This window comes from Pipistrellus hanaki (assembly GCF_964339955.1).
Source record: "Pipistrellus hanaki genome assembly, chromosome: 17".
Classification (NCBI taxonomy): Eukaryota; Metazoa; Chordata; class Mammalia; order Chiroptera; family Vespertilionidae; genus Pipistrellus; species Pipistrellus hanaki.
In genome coordinates, this window is record NC_140519.1 from 32,912,600 (window position 1) to 32,932,785 (window position 20,186).

Genomic DNA, 20,186 nt, shown 5'->3' on the forward strand with positions numbered 1-20,186 from the left:
AATCTGACAGATATTTGATAGAAGAAAGGAAAAGCCACTTGAGATTTTTTTAGGTAATAGAGACAAATTAGAAGGCAGAATCAAAGATGATTTTATCTTGGAGGACTATGCTATGGTTATGTCCTTAACAAAAAGTGTAATGGAGCACAAAAGTCCAATACCAAGCCACTGAAGAATGGGAAGGTATACAGGTACAGGTATATCTTTAGCTCTCAATGATAATCACATCTGAAAAAAAAAAAAAAAAGAAAAAGCTTTGTATGCAGATTGACTGTGAGGTTATATTTATCCCCCTAGTAAAATCAGCTTGATACAAATTTATTCAGATCACATGAAGAGAGCAGCCAAAATTGTTATTGCTATCCTACAGAACATGGATAGACTTTTTACCTCACTTTCCTTTCTGATATACTAATACAGTATATCCTGAAGTTTGCTTATCTATCTGGTACTATTCTTAGCATGAAATTATTAACAAATGAGATTTTTAGTCCTTTTATGATGAAATGATAAAAATACTCAGAAGAATTAGCTTCCAAAATGCAATTGCTCTTTCAATGCATGTTAAATAGTCCTATTCAATCATTCAAAAATTAGAACTTGGGTAATTATCAGTTCCTATAAATGTTACTTAGCTTATCAATAGTAAATCAGTATAACAGATTCTAAAACAAGCGCATTGATAAATTATGCCTACATTCTCAAAATTGGCCGCATCATTTTGTGCCTTATACTTCCCTACTCCCTGTTTAAATTATTGTAGGATAAAGACCATATCCCATATGTGATATGTAAATTTCTCACACATTACCATTAGAAACCAATATTTTTCTTAACATTCTTTATTTAGCCTTCTTACAAAAAGAGTAAAAGAAGGCAAGATTTTGAAAACAGTTCCTTCTTGAGCGCAGTACTTTAGAACTGATGTTGTTGGCTTGATTTTATTCTAAATTAGGTCATCTTTGGAGAGAATCAAAACATTACTAGAATATGTATGGCTGAGAAATAAACTGCCCGCTGTGGGAAAAGACATGTGCTTCTTGTTTGATTGCATTCAGGGCACACAAGCTACTCCTTGCTGTGCTGTAATTGTTTTTACTTGCCGTTATTGCTGAGAAAGAAAGTACCTTGCCTTTTTATGCTGTTTTAGAAAATGCATTGTCAATTGATTATATTCCATTACTAGTGTGTGGTGAATGAGAGTTGGCAATATTCAAATGTATATCAAACAGGTTTACTTCAGAGACTTGCTGAAGACTTGAAATGATTTCAATCTGGTTTTTAATGTAGTCAGCTGTTCCACTGCTCTGGCTTACCGGGGACCTCAATTATCTTTGCAGCTCAGTGCGGTGGAGCCATGTCAGACTTCAGTGGTGTGATTCTCAGCCCTGGGTTTCCTGGAAACTACCCCAGCAGTTTAGATTGCACGTGGACAGTAAAGCTGCCTGTAGGTTTTGGTATGTATATTAAAAACAGGTGAAAATGTTTTCAATATCAATAGAGGTATCCTTGAAAAAATATCAATGTCTAACATAATATATTCACAAATTGTAGTTTAATTTGGGTTACGTACAGTTATATAAATTGAGGAGTGCAATTTAGATAATTGTTGATAAGCCAAATACATTTCAACTAGACTACTTGGATAAAGGAAAGAATATGGGCATTTTTAATTTGATAGGTGGATAGATAGATAGGTAGGTAGATAACTTCATGATATTTTCTATTTGATATATATGGATGTAGCTTGAGTTAGATGTGTGTGGCAATGATAAATTCAACCTAATTTTTATGTATAATTGTTTTTGTAATTCTCCACTTTGTCACCAAGTAGTACACAGAAAAATTATTTTCTAGTAATCTATTCAATTCATTTACTATTCATTGTAAATAAATAAAACTTTACATTTGAAAAATAATATAAATTTTCAATTGTTAGGTTTAAATACCCATGGGCATATAATACCTTTTTACTTCTAATAATACAATTGTCAGTGTTTTGGATGGATTGAATTTAATAAATTCTTTCTCACTCATATCACAAATAATATTCTTTTGTAGTTTCTTTATATCTCATGAGTCATTAAATGCATAAATAGAAGTGCCAGATCAAGGATCAGCTTGTTCATTAAATTTCAGAAGACTAGAAAGAATAGACACTTCCTTAAACAGAAGCTTAGTGGACTTAGAGCAATTAAGAAATTGTGTACTATCTCACTTATTGAGGACTGAATTTAAGTACCAGATTACCCCAAAACATCTATAGCCTCAGAATACAAATTCATATTCAAATGTTTACATGAATTTACAGAAACTCATACTTTTAATAATTCTTAACTGAGTACATATTGTTCTACAGGTACCATGCTAAGTACTGGGGATAAAATGCCTAGTGGAATGGACTTTGTACTTATCTCCAAACAAGTTACAGTTACAATGAGGATACAGAGAGCCACCTATTCTTTTTATTATTATTATTATTATTATTATTATTACATTTATGGGGTTAGAATTGGTTAATAGGTTCATATAGGTTTCAAGTGTACATCGCTATGAAACATGACCTGTATATTGTATTGTGTACCCACTCCCATAGTCCAGTTATCTGCCATCGCCATATATCTGGCCCCCTTTACCTTCTACAAAGTATAATAGAGTATAGGGTTGTACTTAGTGCAGACATTCAGCCTGAGGAAGTGATATCTGAACTGTGGCTTTAAAGAGACAGTCCTGCAAAGAGGATCAGCCTTATGGGGAATGGGAAATAAATTCTAGATAAATAGAGTGACACATTGAAAGGTACAGATGAGGAAGCAAAAGAAATTCAACAAGCCTGAACACTGTATTATTGGACTGAAGTTTTGAGAGAACAGGAAGCCACTGAAGTGTTTAGTGGCTTTCTAATGAGTATTTCTCTGGCTACAAGGTGTAAACACTTTTTGTAATTGTCAAGTTCTATGGCCATTTATTGAAAGAGAGTACTGACATGTCTGAATATTACATGTGAACCAGTGAGGTTATTCTTATATGTCTTTTACTAATTACTTGAGAAGGCTCATCTCTTGTCGCTTATGGAGCTAAAAGAATTAGGTTAAAATAAATTATTAAGCAAATTTTCAATAGTGTCATTATTTCTGCTGCTAATGCTTCCTTGATTTTTAAGAAACAAGTTCATTAAATGTTTTTATCAACACTTCTAATAATAATAAAAAAAAGAAAAAGCTTGGTTTGAGCATCATCCCGTACACATGGGTTTGATTCCCAGTTGGGCACATACTGGAGGCAACCAATGGGTGTTCCTCTCTCATATGTGTTTCTCTTTATCTCTTTTATTTCCTCTCTCTAAAAAATGAATTAACACATCCTCAGGTAAGGGATTAAAAAAATAAAAAGAAGACATCTTTATTTTAGAAATAAAAATATGAGACTTTCTGAGTTGATTACATTTAAATAATCAGTTTTACTTGAGTTTGAGTTAAATAAAATGTTAGTTCTAATATATTTGAACAAGTACTTTATAATTTTAAAAAATAAAATAGAATATAGAGCAACAATTATAGAATCATATTCTTATGCTCCTGAAACAATTATTAACAAGATAATTTATGAAAAGGGGACTTGGAAAAATTTTAGAAAAAATATGCACATATATTAACATATCTTGTCCAAATTCTAGTTTGTCTGATTGCACAGGAATGTGTTTAATATTTTAAAGCATATTTTCATTATTCCCTACCTTTACTGTCTGTCCATGGGACTGTTTTTCCATGGAACTCTTTTTTGAGTAACAATATACTTCACTTGAGGACCCAATATAATTATTATGAGCAAAAGCTCAACAGCTAATGTTTTTCAGCTTTTTTAAGTTGCTGTGTAAACTTAACATATTTGTCTAGCTTTTCTGTGCCTCAGCTTCCTCATTTTCATGAGTATTTGTTAGTATTAAATAAGCGAGTATATACAAACTCTTAAAACAGGGCCTAGTAAATAGCATTCAATATATGTCAGATTTATTATTAACAATTGGAGAATGGCAGTTGTAAGAAAAAGATCAAATTTACTGAAATTGAATATTAATTGAATTACCAAACATATCCTATTGAGGCTTTTATTTCATTTATTCCTTCCCAGAGACATTTTACTATCTCATTCTTTAGTTTTATTTATAAAGATATTAAGACTGTTTTGCAGTTTAATAACACTTAACACTGATCACTAGATTTTATTGAAATGATTTCATAAAATTTGGTATTATCTTCTGAAAAGCAAAGTGCTAAAAAAGCACATTGATAAACTAATACCCCAAAATGATATTTTAGAGAAGTTAATTTATCCCCTATAAGTAAATGACTAATATTTAACACTTTTATGGAATCTGATTACATTATTATATATACACTTTGCCCTCAAATTGACATTTTACAAAGTATAGTTTATTGAGTGGCTTTTCACCTTTAAAAGTTCGTTGATATAATTTTACTTTTTTAAAGAAAATTTTCCAACTTTATTTATTTATTTTATTTTATTTTTTATGTTTTTATATTTTTTCTTTATTGATTAAGATTTCACATATTTGTCATTCCCCACATCCTCCCCACACATGCCCCACACCCACGCTGTCCTTGACCACTGGTTAGACTCATGTGTATTTTTTAAATTTACTTTTATCATTGGGAGTATGACAGATATCTCCTATTTTTTCCTCTTTGTCCTCCTCTTCTGTGGCCCTGCCTCACTGAGGCCTTTACTAGCACTACTTTCTATGTCCATGGGCTATGCATATATGCATTTATATTCTTTGGTTAATCTCTTTCCCTCCCCTCCCGCATTACCTCTGAGTTCTGTAGATCTGTTCCATGCTTTCATATTTCTGGACTGATTTTGTTCATCAGTTTATTTTGTTCATTAGTGAGATCATATGGTATTTGTCTTTCTATGATTGGCTGGTATAATTTTAAATAATATTAAAAAGCAAGAAATCCACTTTCCTGATTAGCTTGCAACGGGGCATTGTAGTAAAATGAAAGACATTTTCTCATGTGACAAATAGTGGGCATTTGAGAGCAGTAGTGTTACTTTGAAGTTAAATGTCCCAGGCAGACAGCAAACCCATGGTCCAGGTCCCGAGAGTATGCCTCTCAACCTAAATGGAAACATACCTAAGTGCATTGAAGTGAGTGTGTGCATTTAGTTTGGTGAAAACATAAAGTAATCTTGCTTGCTTTTCTTCTGTAGGTGTACATCTCCAGTTTGTAAATTTTTCTACAGAAACTATACATGATTATTTGGAAGTAAGAAGTGGAACCTCAGAGACTAGCACTGTTATTGGCCGACTTAGTGGTCCCCAAATCCCGTCATCCTTATTCAGCACGACTCATGAAACCAGCCTGTACTTCCACAGTGACTATTCACAGAACAAGCAAGGGTTCCACATCATATACCAAGGTGAGATGGATGATAAAGTGTGAACTTTTATTTAGCCCAAATCAGTTATTAGCAATCTAACTCTAAATATTTTCTGTATTTTGTTTTAGAAATAAAAAGAACCTACACCAAACAAACTTCAATTAGAAAGATCTTTTTTTTTTAATGCAGTTTTCATGCAACTTTTTTAGTGGGAATGATACCTTTCTGAGGCCTTAGAAAATCTTAATTCTGATTAAAGAATTGAGTTAGTCTTAGTGCACAGTGAAATTAAGCATGTCAAGGCAAGGTAGTTAAGCAAGGGAAGCTAGATAACAAAGTTTTATATTTGCATGATGGAGTTAGTATCTTTCAAATAAGTTACTTTGAACTTTATATGATAAAATTAATGTAAAATATATATGGTATACACATTCAATTTTAGCTGTTATTATTATTACATTATTCCAGCTCTGACGTCTAAAATTTTAAAATCAAATATTTAAATTTATGATATTTTACAAAAATAATGTAATTTCAATGACATGAATGTTTATTCCAAATACCTTAACATCTTATTACATCTCTGCCCTAGTTATTAAAGGATTTCATACGTATATAATACCTTTTTATTGTGATTTCCAAAGCAGTGATCTCTGTATTGTTCCTTGATGCATCTCAAGTGCCTAGGGGACAATAATAGCACAATAAATACTTTCTGAATAAAAGTATATACCTACGAGGACATTTAAATCTAGTTAAAATAGACATTGTAACATCCAACTACATGGGTCAAAATAATTAAAATTTGTGGTATATTTGCAGACATAATATAAGAACACTATATCACACATCATCCTTTACATAAAATAGGAGTCATTTTTACCACCTCACAAGACAAAATTAACTGTGCTCCCAAAGAACGTAAATATTTGAAAAACAATTGGGCAGCAATTGATTTTCTTTTTTGTTCCTAAAAGACTTAAAACTATATTGTGGTCCTTCTCCAGCAAGTACACAGAGCCTTGTGCCAACACTCTGGTATTTAACTCAAACCTGGCTTCATGTCCTTATCCAGGGGTCCTCAAACTTTTTAAAGTGGGGGCCAGATCATGGTCCCTCAGAGAGCTGGAGGGCCGGACTATATGAACTACTAATTCCTACTGTAACACCTCGGCTGCGCTCACTGCCCAAAAAACCTGGCGGGCCGGATCAGACTCCTCTGAGAGCCGCATGTGGCCCGCGGGGCCGTAGTTTGAAGACCCCTGTTCCCTGCCCTCATTTTCTCCCTCTCAAAATAAAGTTCATATTTGAATGATATAAAACTGGAATTTGAACTTTATTAATTGCATTGTTAGTCAATATGTCCTTGAAAACTATTTATTTACATAATAAAAGCATAAAAATATAGAATCTATTACTCATTGATCTAATAGTAATATTATTGATAGAAACCACAATGCATTATAATCATGAGTACATATTATTTGTAAGTTGCATTGAATTTTTAAAACTATCTCTTTTTTACTGCATTGATATCATTGAGCTGATGCCATTTTTGAGAAATAAGTTAATTTATACAGACTCACAGAACCAATGTTATTTTTAAATAATCGTGCAATTAGACTTGAAGCACTTTCTGAATTTAGGAAAGTGCATAGTGTACACTGTTTATAGGCTCAAAGTTTATTCAGCAGTGTTTATTAAGCACTTACTATGTGACAATGGACAAGGCTTTTAGGATACAATGGCAAACAAAACACAGGAACGTTGATCTCATGTTGAATGTAGAACAAAAGGAATATGAGCAAATGAACACATTGTTATACTGCAGTGCCAAAAATGTAGTGTTAACTAAAGTACAAAATTTATACCAGGAGGAAAATGTTTTCTAGTATTTTATCTTGTTACATAACTATTATACTTTGGAAAAACTCAACAGTGGCTTATCCTTTTTAAAGAAAAAATAAATAAAATAAAATTCAAAGGGCTCAGAATGAAGCTCACATGTGTTTATTCTATGTATGTGCAATGTAACCAGGAAGCTATTGTACTCTACGTAAAGGAATCAGAATATGTTTGACTAAAACTGTGGTGGTAATAGTATTATAGTTTACGTTTTCATTAAAACTTACAATTTAGATCAATTACATAAGTGGGTGAAGAAACTGAATGCATTTTTGTAAATTATACTAACATTGAATGAAAAAGTATAGACATGAGAAGGAATTCATATCATACTCTGGTTAATATCATCTGTCATAAACCTGACTTGCTATCTGTCACCAAATACAAGGAGCAGTACATCTACTTTTCAAATTGCGAATAGTGGTACTCGTCTGTGGTCTTTCAAAACTCAGAAAGGAAAAACATTTTCCCTTTTTCCCTTTCACAGCCTATCAGTTGCAGAGCTGTCCTGATCCACGCCCATTTCGCAATGGCTTTGTAATTGGCAGTGATTTTACGGTGGGTCAAACCGTGTCGTTTGAATGTTTCCCTGGATACACGCTAATTGGACATTCAGCTCTCACTTGCCTTCATGGAGTGAGTCGCAACTGGAATCATCCACTTCCAAGATGTGAAGGTATGCACCTTCTATGTTTAATCATTTTTGTTTGGGCACTGTTTTGTCTTCCCCTTCAAATGGCATGGGAAACATACAGTCTCTCTTTTAGTTGAATATTTATAGTTAGTACACAGGTTAAACCTTTAAGGCTCAATGATGAATAACTGACTGTATTATTATTGGCAGAAGCCCTAGCATTCTCCATTGCCAGTAAAAGTAAAGTTTATACTTTGGAGCCCCTCCTGTATGTGTGTCTGTGAAGTTGTATGTGCGTATGTTTAATAATCGTTCTTATAAAAACCGATAGCCCAGATACTGAATTTGTGTACGTTTCCTCTTAAAAAAACCTTTTAAATAAAAATTTCTGAACCTCTTTTAAGGCCATCTATATATATATATGACATAAGACAAATAAGAGTTGAACAGTATAAATATATATTGATAAAATATTTGGAAAAAGAGGAGATAATATAATTTACTACTCTAGTAATAATTAATAAAAACTAGGTAGCATGCTTCATATAGAAAAATAAATACAAGCTAACAATATTTTGTTCATGGTTTGCAACTTTATTTTATATACCTAACTGAAGTAAAAACATAATACAGATGGATTTTATACTGCTTAAGTATTAAATGTGCGCCTCTCTCTTTATTATCAATTCATTGTTATTGACTTAAACGTTTTGTTTTGTGTCTTTTCTGTAGCTCTTTGTGGAGGGAATATAACTGCTATGAATGGCACCATTTATTCTCCTGGTTATCCAGATGAATACCCCAACTTTCAAGACTGTTTTTGGCTTGTACGAGTCCCCCCTGGGAATGGAATCTACATCAATTTCACTGTCCTTCAAACAGAGCCAGTCTACGATTTCATTACTGTATGGTAAGCCAGGGCCATTATTACTTATTGATTCAAAAGGGTAGGAATGAAAATATATCATCGTCCTCTGTAAACAGAATTTGGTGTGACTGAGGGTGACAGTATGTGGTTTGTAGAATGAGACAGAGAAGAGAAATAGATTTAGATTTTGCCCATAAAGTAACTAAACACTGAACAAAAATGTTACATATGGAAAAATATTTTAATTTATTATTAAACTGATATGAAAAAAACAAGAAATTAATATCAGGGTAAGTTTAAGGTAAGAAAGTTACATATTTACAAAACTAGTGAAAATTTAAAAGCTTATGTACAAATCAGAATGACTTAATATAACATTTGAATTTCTCTCATAATAATTTGTTATAAAATATATTTGTATTATTATCCCATTAACTGAAACATCTTTATTTAAAAATATATTATAAATAAATCATCTGAATTAATTGCTGACAATTGGTTAGTAGAACTCCTGTGTGAGTTCTATGATTCTTTCTGAATTTACTCAAGATTAATTTGAAGAAAATAAAAGGAGGGCAGACCTCAAGAATTTAGGAAGCTCGGGCTGTAGTCAGGAAACCAAAGACAGTGTCATCAATTACAATATGAGTGCATCTCAGTTAGGTAAAAATCTGGTCCATTTTTATAATTTATATTTTTAAATATTATCACTTACATAAACTCAAATATGATATGGCGCTCATTGGTTATTTCATCTACTGTATTAGCTCTTCTGTAATGCCTTTATTAAACTTTGTGGAAAACCCATCTAAAAAAATCAGTCTTAATCTTTCTCCCCTCTCTGCTCTGTCTCTCTCTAATAGGGATGGACCGGATCAAAACTCACCTCAGATTGGGCAGTTCAGTGGCAATACTGCTCTGGAGTCCGTCTATAGCACCTCAAACCAGATTCTAATCAAATTCCACAGCGATTTCACAACAAGTGGCTTTTTTGTGCTCAGTTATCATGGTGCGTATTCCCTAATAATTTATGTTTCAGTTGGTGCTGTTTAAAATTGTCCTGGAAAATTGACTTCAAAATATATTTAACCAATGATTGAAAAAGGTATTAAATTGTGACACTTAAAAAATTACTTCAAATACATTTACTTGCAAAGAATAACCTCTTATAAGCATTTAGGAGCATTAGAATTTAAACAAATGGAAACAGGATATAAATCACTCAGTAATTACCCAGTAGAAAATAATATTTTTTCCACATGAAAACCAATAAGAAAGAACCAGCTGTTCATATTTTATTGCATGTAACTTTGAGACATTAATAGACTTCTCAATAGAAAATGTTTAATCTATTCAGCCTGCTGTGAATCTTTCTAAAACTAGCATCCAATATCTTTTTGCTTTGAATCATGCTCCTCAATCATTTATACTTTGTTTCAAAACTATAGCTAGTCTAGAATATTACAGTTTTCAGTGACTATTCCAGATTATTAAGTTGATGGCTTTTATACCTGTAGAATAATTTATGAAGAATTGCAACCTTAATTCTTTGTATACTTCTGGGTCTTTTCTTCATAATGGTAATTTCTTGAGAAAAACATTCGGATGGTTTTACATATTTTTATTTTATCTCAAATTGATTTTATTCCATTATAAATAAGAAAATGTTAATTTATTTCTAATGATTACATACCTTTATCTGCTATGACCACACCTCCATGAAACACACTCTGCCTCATGTAACTTCGTTGGACCAATTCCATGAGTCTTTCACAGAATCAATGCCTATGAATTAAATTTGCAAGTTCTATAAAAATGTGCAACATGAACATGTGTTTTGTCCATTACATTAATATACAATTTAATGTTTTTACCGCCTTTAACACAATGTAAAGCTTTGATACCCATATCTTATACTCCATGAAAAATATGGTTATGCTCACATTGAAAACACATCAGGTTTAGATATACTCAGAGCATAGGCCAGAAGATATTCGATTTGCTTTATCTCAGCATTTAGCAGCCAGTAGACAGTACCCACTTTGTACTTCCCTAGAGCCCACAGTAGGGCTCTAGGGAAGTATGTACACTCCTGCACAGCATGTACACTCCTGCACAGCCATTAGAAAGGGGCATTCCCCTGGTAACTTTTGTTCAGGCTTTTTACAGAATAGCTCATTTGCCTTGTTTACTGACTTGGACATTGCTGCTGGCATTATGTAGATATAGTCTAAGACCATAATAATTATTACTTTCATAACTAATCATAACTCAGGAACCAATAAATTAAGTAATAAAGCTGAAAAATGAATTAGTTGCTTAACTGCATTTGTACATTTTATCTTTTATGGATCCTTGCATAAATTTTTATTATTTTGTGTCCTGCCAGAACAAAAGACAAAGAAGGGACTAATTCATTGATGGACTATAAATATTCATGACCTTATAGGGAATGTACAATTCTTATAAAATGCAGGATAAATATCAAAAGGGAAATATTGTCAGAGAAAAAATTTCTGTGTATGTGTATTCATATAGAAAACATTAGGATCACAGAATGCATATATGTACACACAAAGCATGAATGTGGATTTACATAGACACTTATGTGAATACTAGAGGCCTGGTGCATGAAATTCGTGCATGGGAGTGTGTGTCCCTCAGCCCAGACTGCACCCTCTACAATCTGGTCGTCCCCAACTTCCCTTCTCTGCCAGCCTGCTCCCTCCCAACTACCTTGCCCTGCTGGCCATCTTGCGGCAGTCATCTTGTGTTTACATGGGGGGAGCCATCTGTGACCACATGGGATGGGGGCAGCCATCTTGTGTGTTGGAGTGATGGTAAGTTTGCATATTATTTTTTTATTAAATAGGATATATATATATATATATATATATATATATATATATATGCTTAAGTGACTGAACAAATAACTGGTTGCTATGATGCACACTGACCACCACTGGGCAGATGCTCAATGCAGGAGTTGTCCCTGGTGGTCAGTGCGCTCCCATAGGGGGAGTGCTGCTCAGCTGACCTGCCAGTCCTGAGGGACCCCGTCTATGCACAAATTTGTGCACTGGGCCTCATATATATATATATATATATATATATATATATATATATATATAAATGTTTCATCTGCTGTGTAAATAGGCTTTTCAGCCATGTATAATAATAACAGAATTAGTTTAGGAATAAGGTAAAATAGATTAAGTATTTAGTGCTTAGTTTTCCAATGAACTTTTGACAAGTTACCTGTTGATATTCACGTATCCTACCTAATAAAAGAGTAATATGCAAATTGACCGCATCTTCGCTATGCCCAAGCCACAACCACCAGCCAATATGGGTGAGTATGTAAATTAACCCAATGAAGATGGCGGTTAATTTGCATATCAAGCACTGCAGAAGGGAGCGAAGCTGCGGAGAAGCAAGCTAGTGGAGCAGGAGAGAAGGAAGGGAAGCAGGTAGGGAGGGGGAGAGTGCAGCAGGAAGCCCTATTGCAGGAATCTTCCTGCAATGGGCTACTAGTCCTATATAGTAAATGGCTAATATGCAAATTGACTGAACATTGGAATGATTGGTCGCTATGATGCACTCTGACCACCAGGGGCAAACGCTCAATGCAGGAACTGCCCCTAGTGGTAATTTTGCTCCCATAGGGAGAGCACTGCTCAGCCAGAAGCCAGGCTCATGGCTGGTGAGTGCAACAGAGATGGCAGGAGCCTCTTCTGCCTCCTCGTTAGCCCTAAGGACCCCTCGGTGGACATCCCCTGAGGGGTCCCGGACTGTGAGAGGGCACAGGCTGGGCTGAGGGGACCCCCCTCCCCCCTAGTGCAAAAATGTCATGCACCTGGCCTTTAGTTTTAGCTATTAAACATCATGGTAGAATTGTTGAGATTAATGAGATACTGTATGTATGGAAATCACTTCAATTACTGGCATAAATTAGATTGAACAATATGAAATGTTTGGTAAAAAAAAAAAAAGCTCAATATTGCATTGCTCAACCCAAATAATTGCTGTCACTATTACTATTATCAGCATTACATTGCAGAGGTTATATAAGAATTGGAGACAACGGATAATGTACAGTGATATAATGCCTAACAGAGTAGATGTTCAGTAGGTGCTCCTCTCCTTATCATGTCTTATCTCACGTTTTACATTTTCTGATAGAGCATTTATTTTATGCTTTAAGTTTCATAATAAGGCAAAATTACCAGAGCCTAGAGAATCCTAACATTTGAATCAACATCTCTGGAAATTTTTATCACTGGAAATCTTAAAATGACCTTAAAATTTGAGCTAGGGCTCCTTTTAAAATTGACAGATGCCCTACATTCCAACAGCTCACTTAGGATAGTTTTCCTAAGCACTGCTTCCATCCGGACTCGCCTTTTCAAGAATGCATGAGGCCTACATTCAATCAAATTTATTTCTACCCTATAATCCGGTTCATTGAACCTCACTCCCCAGTGTCTACCCACTCTGACTCCAGGCAGATTTGTTCTCTTACTTCCTCCTCCTAAACTTCGGTTCCTAAATGCTTTCTTATTCTTCTTTAGTTCTTTAAGTCTCCCCCATCTTAAGTCCCATCGCCTCCTTCATTTTTTTTGACAATCCACCCGCATAGATATCACTACCATCTTCTCTATGATGCTCTTATTCGTTCATCAAACCTTTGAGAAATTAATGACAGTATGGCGTATTGTTGTATAAGCCCGGGAGTTTAATAATAGTACGTAAATGCATTTTTGAAGACACATCATATTTCTGCTTTGTAAGCCTTTTATAATTTTACCAGAGGCCCCGTTGCATGAAATTCGTGCACTGGGTGAGGCGTCCCCTCAGCCCGGCCTGCAGTCCTGGACCCCTCGGGGGATGGCAGTCAGGCATCCCTCTCTCAGTCCTGAGCTCTTGCAATCCAGGACCCCTTGCTCCTTACTGCAGTGGAGGCAGGAGAGACTCCCACCACCTTCACTGTGCTCACCAGCCATGAGCCCAGCTTCTGGCAGAGGGATGCTCCCCCTGCGGGAGCATACTGACCACCAGGGGCAGCTCCTGCATCGATTGTCTGCCCCCTGGTGGTCAGTGAGCATTATAGTGACAGGTTATTCCGCTGGTCATTTGGCCACTTGGTCCATTTGCATATTAGGGTTTTATTATATAGGATTATTGACTGATTGGGATTGACTATGTTTTGGTCTTACAGTTGGAAGTGTGTTCACATTCTTTCAAAAAAGTTTCTTATTGAAATTTTTAGCTATACGGGTGACAACCTTTGAAAAGATTATTTTACAGTATGTAGATGTGTACCTATTCCCTCTCACAGCAACAAGAAAGATGTGTGTTTTCAAATTAGTATTAATACAACTAATATAATTTAATGCATCTAAAATATAATATTCCTATTCTGGGCCCATATTCAGCACCTATAGGTTAGTGCCAATGTGAACTTTTGTAATGATAAAAAAAAATTGTTCAAGTCATTTTGTGTTTGTAAAAATAAATAAACCAGTAGACATTTTATTATTTAAAGATGGTTGAGTATAGCTAAGCTTAGAATGGTTTACTCCCACATTCAATTTTCTTTAAATTCTCTTAGTGATTTAATAGCTCCTTCTGTTATGCCCTGACCTGTTAAGTCAGGAATGGTTTTCTTAGGATTTGTGTATTTATTTTATAAACCTGATAGACCTATACGTTCATATATTTTCTGAAGGTCACATCAATCATTTAAATGTTACTTATTAAGATATTTTAAATACGTTTGAAAAGTGAAAAAAAGTGTTTTTCCCTTTCTCTCTAACCTGACTTTTTTTTTTTTATGAGATCCAGCTAGCCATCTGTCTTTTATAAAAGAACACTTTCAAAAGCCTTTCCTGATCAAAAATAACATTCATAAAAAGCTTCCCAAAATGCAATTTCTGTGCAATGAAAAAAATAGGACATTGGTAAATGTTGAGGCACTTTATCTCATCTATCATATTTCTTCTTCTTCTGTGAAAATGTTTTTGTGTCTCTCAGTATTGCTGAATTTTCTTGATATTTGCCTTAGAGTCAAGATGGGGTTGGATTATAATAAACAGTAACAACTTTCAGCCCTCATCAGTAACTCTTTGAAAGTAAACTACACAAAACCTTTTTAGCTACATGTTTTTGCAGACACTGACTCTCTATGATGGTTACTGTAATAGCTATAGCTGCCATTTACCGAAAACTTAATATGCCCAGTGCTATGCTAGGTACTTTCCATGTATTATTGCTAATTTTTGTAATAACTCTGCAAGGTAAGCCTTATGATCCCCATTTTAATAATGAAAGAACTGAATAAAAATTGTGTAGCCTACATAAAACCAGAGAGCTAATAAATAGAAGGGCTCCCTGGAATTCAAATAGGTCTGTCTGACTCCAAAGCATGACCTCTTTTTAAATAATGCAAACAGATGCAGCAATAAAATGAGTGCCAGGCGATGTCCTAAACTGATACTAACTAATGCATAGAGTATACTTCATGGTGTGTAAATCTATGTTTTCTTTAAACATTTAACAAAAATCACTTTCATTTTTGGCAAGATGATAGGTCACCTTATGTTCTAGAAAATACCCCTTCTAAATACCATTTGAAGCTTCACACTTCTGAGTGCTTTTCCCCCAGGACCTACAAGCAAACTACAATATGCTGGTAGATTTATCGCAACTTAGTATGTTTTTCTTCATAGTTCTCCTAACGATCCATGGTCCCTGTGTGAAGAGAAAATACGTTTTATTGAGGGTCTGACTTATGCCAACAAAACAACCAGAAGGCTATAACAGTGAACACAATATTTATTAACTTAGGAGAGAAGGTATCATGTTAATGTTTAAATCGATTATCCAGGTCACCTCTTTTTTTCTAATATCAGAGTATTAGGGTACCTCAATTCACACTCAGACTTTTCCTCTTAATTAGAACAACAAGAACATTTATTTAAGTTCACCTACAAGTGGAGCTTATTTCACACAACTTTTGACATTGCCACAAGTACATAACTGAACATGAAATGTGCCAAGCCTTTTTCTCCACCAGTTTTTCTCCACATCATGAAATTATCATCCTTGAACCAATCTGGGTCACCATGGAAGTCTATCTGCCCGTGACTATAGAGATCTTAGAGTTTATGAGGGAACAGAGACCACTATTATTATTTTTTTTTCTCTGAAAGAAATAGTGCCCTTACCTGACTGAAAGGTTATGCACTTACACTTTTTTGGTTCAGAGGAATGGTGATTTGCCAGTGTTCTAGTCTGTCTTTTTTTTTTTTTTTTTTTTTAAGATGCCTTTAATAACTCAGTTGAACTGATGTAGGTATATGCAACATTCTTTTCTGGAATTAGGCTGGATATTTAATGACAAAGAAAATAGGAAATTAAATGTAACAAAAATATTGCCAGAATCAAACCCTAAAGTAATCTTAAGAAACAAGAACCAGAGAGCTACACACATTTGAACAAAAACAGGGAACAATTCAAATGAGAGTCATCCTCAAAAGATACTGACATGAATCTAGCTGGTGTGGCTCTGTTGATTGAGCATTGTCCTGTTCACCAGAAGGTTGTGGGTTCAATTCCAGGTCAGGGTACATGCCGGGTTATAGGCTCGATCCTCAGCAGGGCACCAGACAGCTGATCTATGATGTTTCTCTCTCATTGATGCATTGATGTTTCTATCTCTCTCTCCCTCTCTTTTCCTCTGACTAAAATAGATAAAAAACATATATATTAGAGAAAAGATACATGTAGAATATGATGCCCTCATTCAGTTATTAAATTATAAATGATATTTTAAAGCTGAATGACATGTCAAATAAATGATTCTTCTAAAGATAATACAGATTTAGATAAAATGTGTAGATATATAGTACACAGCTTTTTCATTAATGGTTATAACTCTGAAGCTGTTTCTAAATAGAAGAATCTATGAAAAGCATGTATTAAAATATATGCTAATATTGTTAAAAATTTAAATGACAGAATTTAGAAGTTTCACTTCTGCTCATACTAGGTCACCTTCTCCCTCCCTGTATCAAAAGAAAATTATTAGAATAGGTGATTTATTAGGTGTCTTTTAGATCAAACAACCTATGATGCTAACCTGTACAATATTGGGTATACCCATCCTAGATCTGTTTGTTTTCTTCCAAAGTAACCAAAGTATATACAATATATAGGATGAGATATTGTTTTAATTCAATTCATCATCAGTTGGTATTTATTGAATATTATTCACAGGGCATTGTGCTAGCAGTGTTGTTACATATCATACAGGACTTTGACATAGGTTGCTGAACTCAAGGATTTTATATTACAGTATAATGTACATTAATGAAAAATACGCAAGTAATCTCTGCATTTGCAAAGTACAGCAGATTTGAATAAGAATAGAAACAAAACAACTTGTTTGATATATTTGGGAAGTCCCACGGGCACTCGCCTTGGGAATGACATCGGGTTGTGAGTAAGGTCAGTAATTGAGATTATGTGTATTCAGAACACAGCTGCCATCCCAGCAGCCATGTTAACCTTATATAAAGAGGGAATGTGCTTTCCCTTTGAAATAGGTGTCAGGCACTCTTCTAAGCACATTACAATCTATCAGCTCAATCTTAGTTCTGTGTTTATTTTGCAGAAGAGAAAACTGAAGAACAGAGTCTTAGCAGTTTGCCTAAGGCCATGGAGCCAGCAGGACCGAGATGGGGGCACACACACCCTGCTTCCAGAGTAAATAGCAGCGTAGGCTGTTATGTGCACAGAAGTAATGAATAACCGGCACAAATTGGCAGACATTTATTTTCCGGGGATGCTCATTGCTTTGTTAGAAACATGTCCAGAAAGGGATGTGGAGCTATAGAGTTTAATTCCTCACTATGGCCTTCATCTGGTACATCCCACCATTGCCTTTTCCACCCTGATCCTGCCAACAAAGATAACATGCCTAAATTTTGCTTGGAATAATTTCAGTAATTACCAAAGCAAAAAGTCATTCATGAATAAACAGGGAAACTTGGGCACAGCAGAAAGTATTATTATTTTAACAAATGTTTTTATTTATCTTTGAACACCAACTATCTGGAAGGAATGGCATTCCAATTTGATAGAATAAGGACTTACTCTTATAATGTGCTTACTATGTGCCAGGCACTACTCCATGTTCTTTGCCTATATTAACATGTTGATCCTTTAAATACCTTTTGAAGTGGCATAACATTATTTTACAGATGATGAAAAATGAGGCAGACAATAGTCGACTTGTCCAAGATTTTCCAATTTTTCAGCCTTAGAAACAAGATTCAAATCCAAAGAGTCTGGACTGAGTTGATGCTCAATATCATAGAAAGTGCTTTATATATATATACTAGAGGCCTGGTGCACAGAATTCAGGCACTCGGTGGAGGGGCAGTCCCTCCGCTTGGCCTGTGCCCTCTTGTAGTCCAGAAGCCCTTGGGAGATGTCTGACTGACAGCTTAGGTCCACTCCCTGGCAGGCAAGCATCCTTAGCGCTGCTATGGAGGTGAGAGGGGCTCCTGCCATTGCTGCTGCCCTAGCTGGCCATGAGCCTGGCTTCTGGCTGAGTGGCACTCCCTCTGGGTGAGCACACTGACCACCAGAGAGCAGCTCTGGCATTGGGCACCTGCTCCCTGGAGGTCAGTGTGCGTCATAGCAACCGGTCATTCCGCAGTTCAGTCGATTTGCATATTAGCCTTTTATTATGTAGGATACTAACTCACCATTTATTCTTTCATTTCTCTAGAATTCAGTCATTCAACAGATATTCATTGAATATTGTTATGTTAGTTACTGTATCATGCCCTTAGGAGTTAGAACTTAATAATATAAACATAAGCCCCTGCCCTCACACAGCTTACATTCTAGTGCAAGACAATGGACAGTAAACAAATAATTTTTACAGATTGTGAAAACTGCCCGATGGAAATAGAGAGATATGGAATGGAGTAATTGTGAGGAGTTAACTCCAGGTAGTATGATCAGTGAAAATGTCTCTATTTCGGTCATCTGAGAACAAAGTTTAAAAAGAGAAAGGAAGCTACCCTGTTTCCCCGAAAATAAGACAGTGTCTTATGTTAATTTTTTCTCCCAAAGTTGCGCTAGGTCTTATTTTCAGGGGATGTCTTATCTTTCCATGTGCTAGGTCTTATTTTCGGAGGATGTCTTATTTTTGGGGAAACACGGTAGGTTTCAAAAAGGCAAAGCCGATTTAAAAATTACAGAGAACTTAAAAGTTTTAGCTGAATGATCAAATGTTACACCACCAACCATTTCAGAGCTATGTTGATTAGAGAATAGAAGGGATTACGATAAGGGGTAGAGTGTAGACAGGTTTCATTTTTCAAATTGGGTCCTTGAGTTTTAGGCGGAGGAGAGGAATTACCTGTTTACTCGCAGCTAAAAATATAAACTGGTTAATATGTGGGGTTGAAGTTGATTGACCGAAGTGAGAGACTGTTGGAGGTCCTAATCAAAACTTTTAACATCATGTCATCTGTGGACACCTGTGAGTTTTTTAGAATCCATCAACAATTGTTTATTGAACACCCACAGCTATGTAGAGTCTAGGTATCCACCTTTGTCCCCTTCCAACTGTGTGTATTTTTCCTACTGCAGACAGCATTATTATTATTTTTTAAAGAAATCTGATCACATTACTCTCAGACTGAAAACTCTTCCCAGGTTTCCCACTGGCCTCACATTAAACCGAGCCTGAGCCCAGCACATAGACTCCGTGTGACTCAGCCTCAGTTTACCTTTCTTTCTCATGCCTTCTCATTCTCCCCGGGGTTCTCTCTCAAGCCAGCCTCCCTGGCCTCTTTGTTGATTTTATACAAAATTCTGCTGATTCCTTTGCAGAATCTTTGGCACACAGCGGATTTCCTGTAAATACAGTCTTAATTCCCTTCCACCACTTTATTTGTGTGTAGGGAGGATTGTACCCAAAAAAAACACAGAAACCAAGTAACAGTCTGTAGGCCAATTTAATAATATAGGAGTATTAGTTTCCTAAGGTTACTGTAATGAAGTACCCAACTGGGTAGCTTAAGGAAACAGATTTTTCTCTCTTACAGTTCTGGAGGTAAGAAGTGTAAAATCCGTGTATTGGGAGAATCATGCTGCTTCTGAAGGCTGTGGTAGCTTCCGGTGGTAGCCAGACAGCTTTGGCATTCCTTACCTTGCAGATAAATCACTCCAATCTCTGTTCCCATCATCACATGTCTTCCCTGTGTGTCAGTCTCTATTTCTTCTCTTCTTCTAAGGACTCCAGTCATACTGGATTAAGGACTCACCTTAATTCATTGTAACTTCAACTTAATT

General features: G+C 35.2%; 1 protein-coding gene across 2 annotated transcripts in view; it reads left to right on the forward strand.

Moving 5' to 3' along the window:
- The window catches only part of CSMD3 (CUB and Sushi multiple domains 3), a 771,720-nt gene that overhangs the window by 680,451 nt on the left and 71,083 nt on the right, over positions 1–20,186 (forward strand). For both annotated transcript variants that reach the window (XM_084864313.1, XM_084864314.1), the window contains 5 exons: positions 1,341–1,457; positions 5,236–5,445; positions 7,799–7,987; positions 8,678–8,855; positions 9,677–9,822. In XM_084864313.1, the coding sequence (XP_084720439.1) occupies positions 1,341–1,457; positions 5,236–5,445; positions 7,799–7,987; positions 8,678–8,855; positions 9,677–9,822 (840 nt within the window). The remainder of the gene's footprint in view (positions 1–1,340; positions 1,458–5,235; positions 5,446–7,798; positions 7,988–8,677; positions 8,856–9,676; positions 9,823–20,186) is intronic.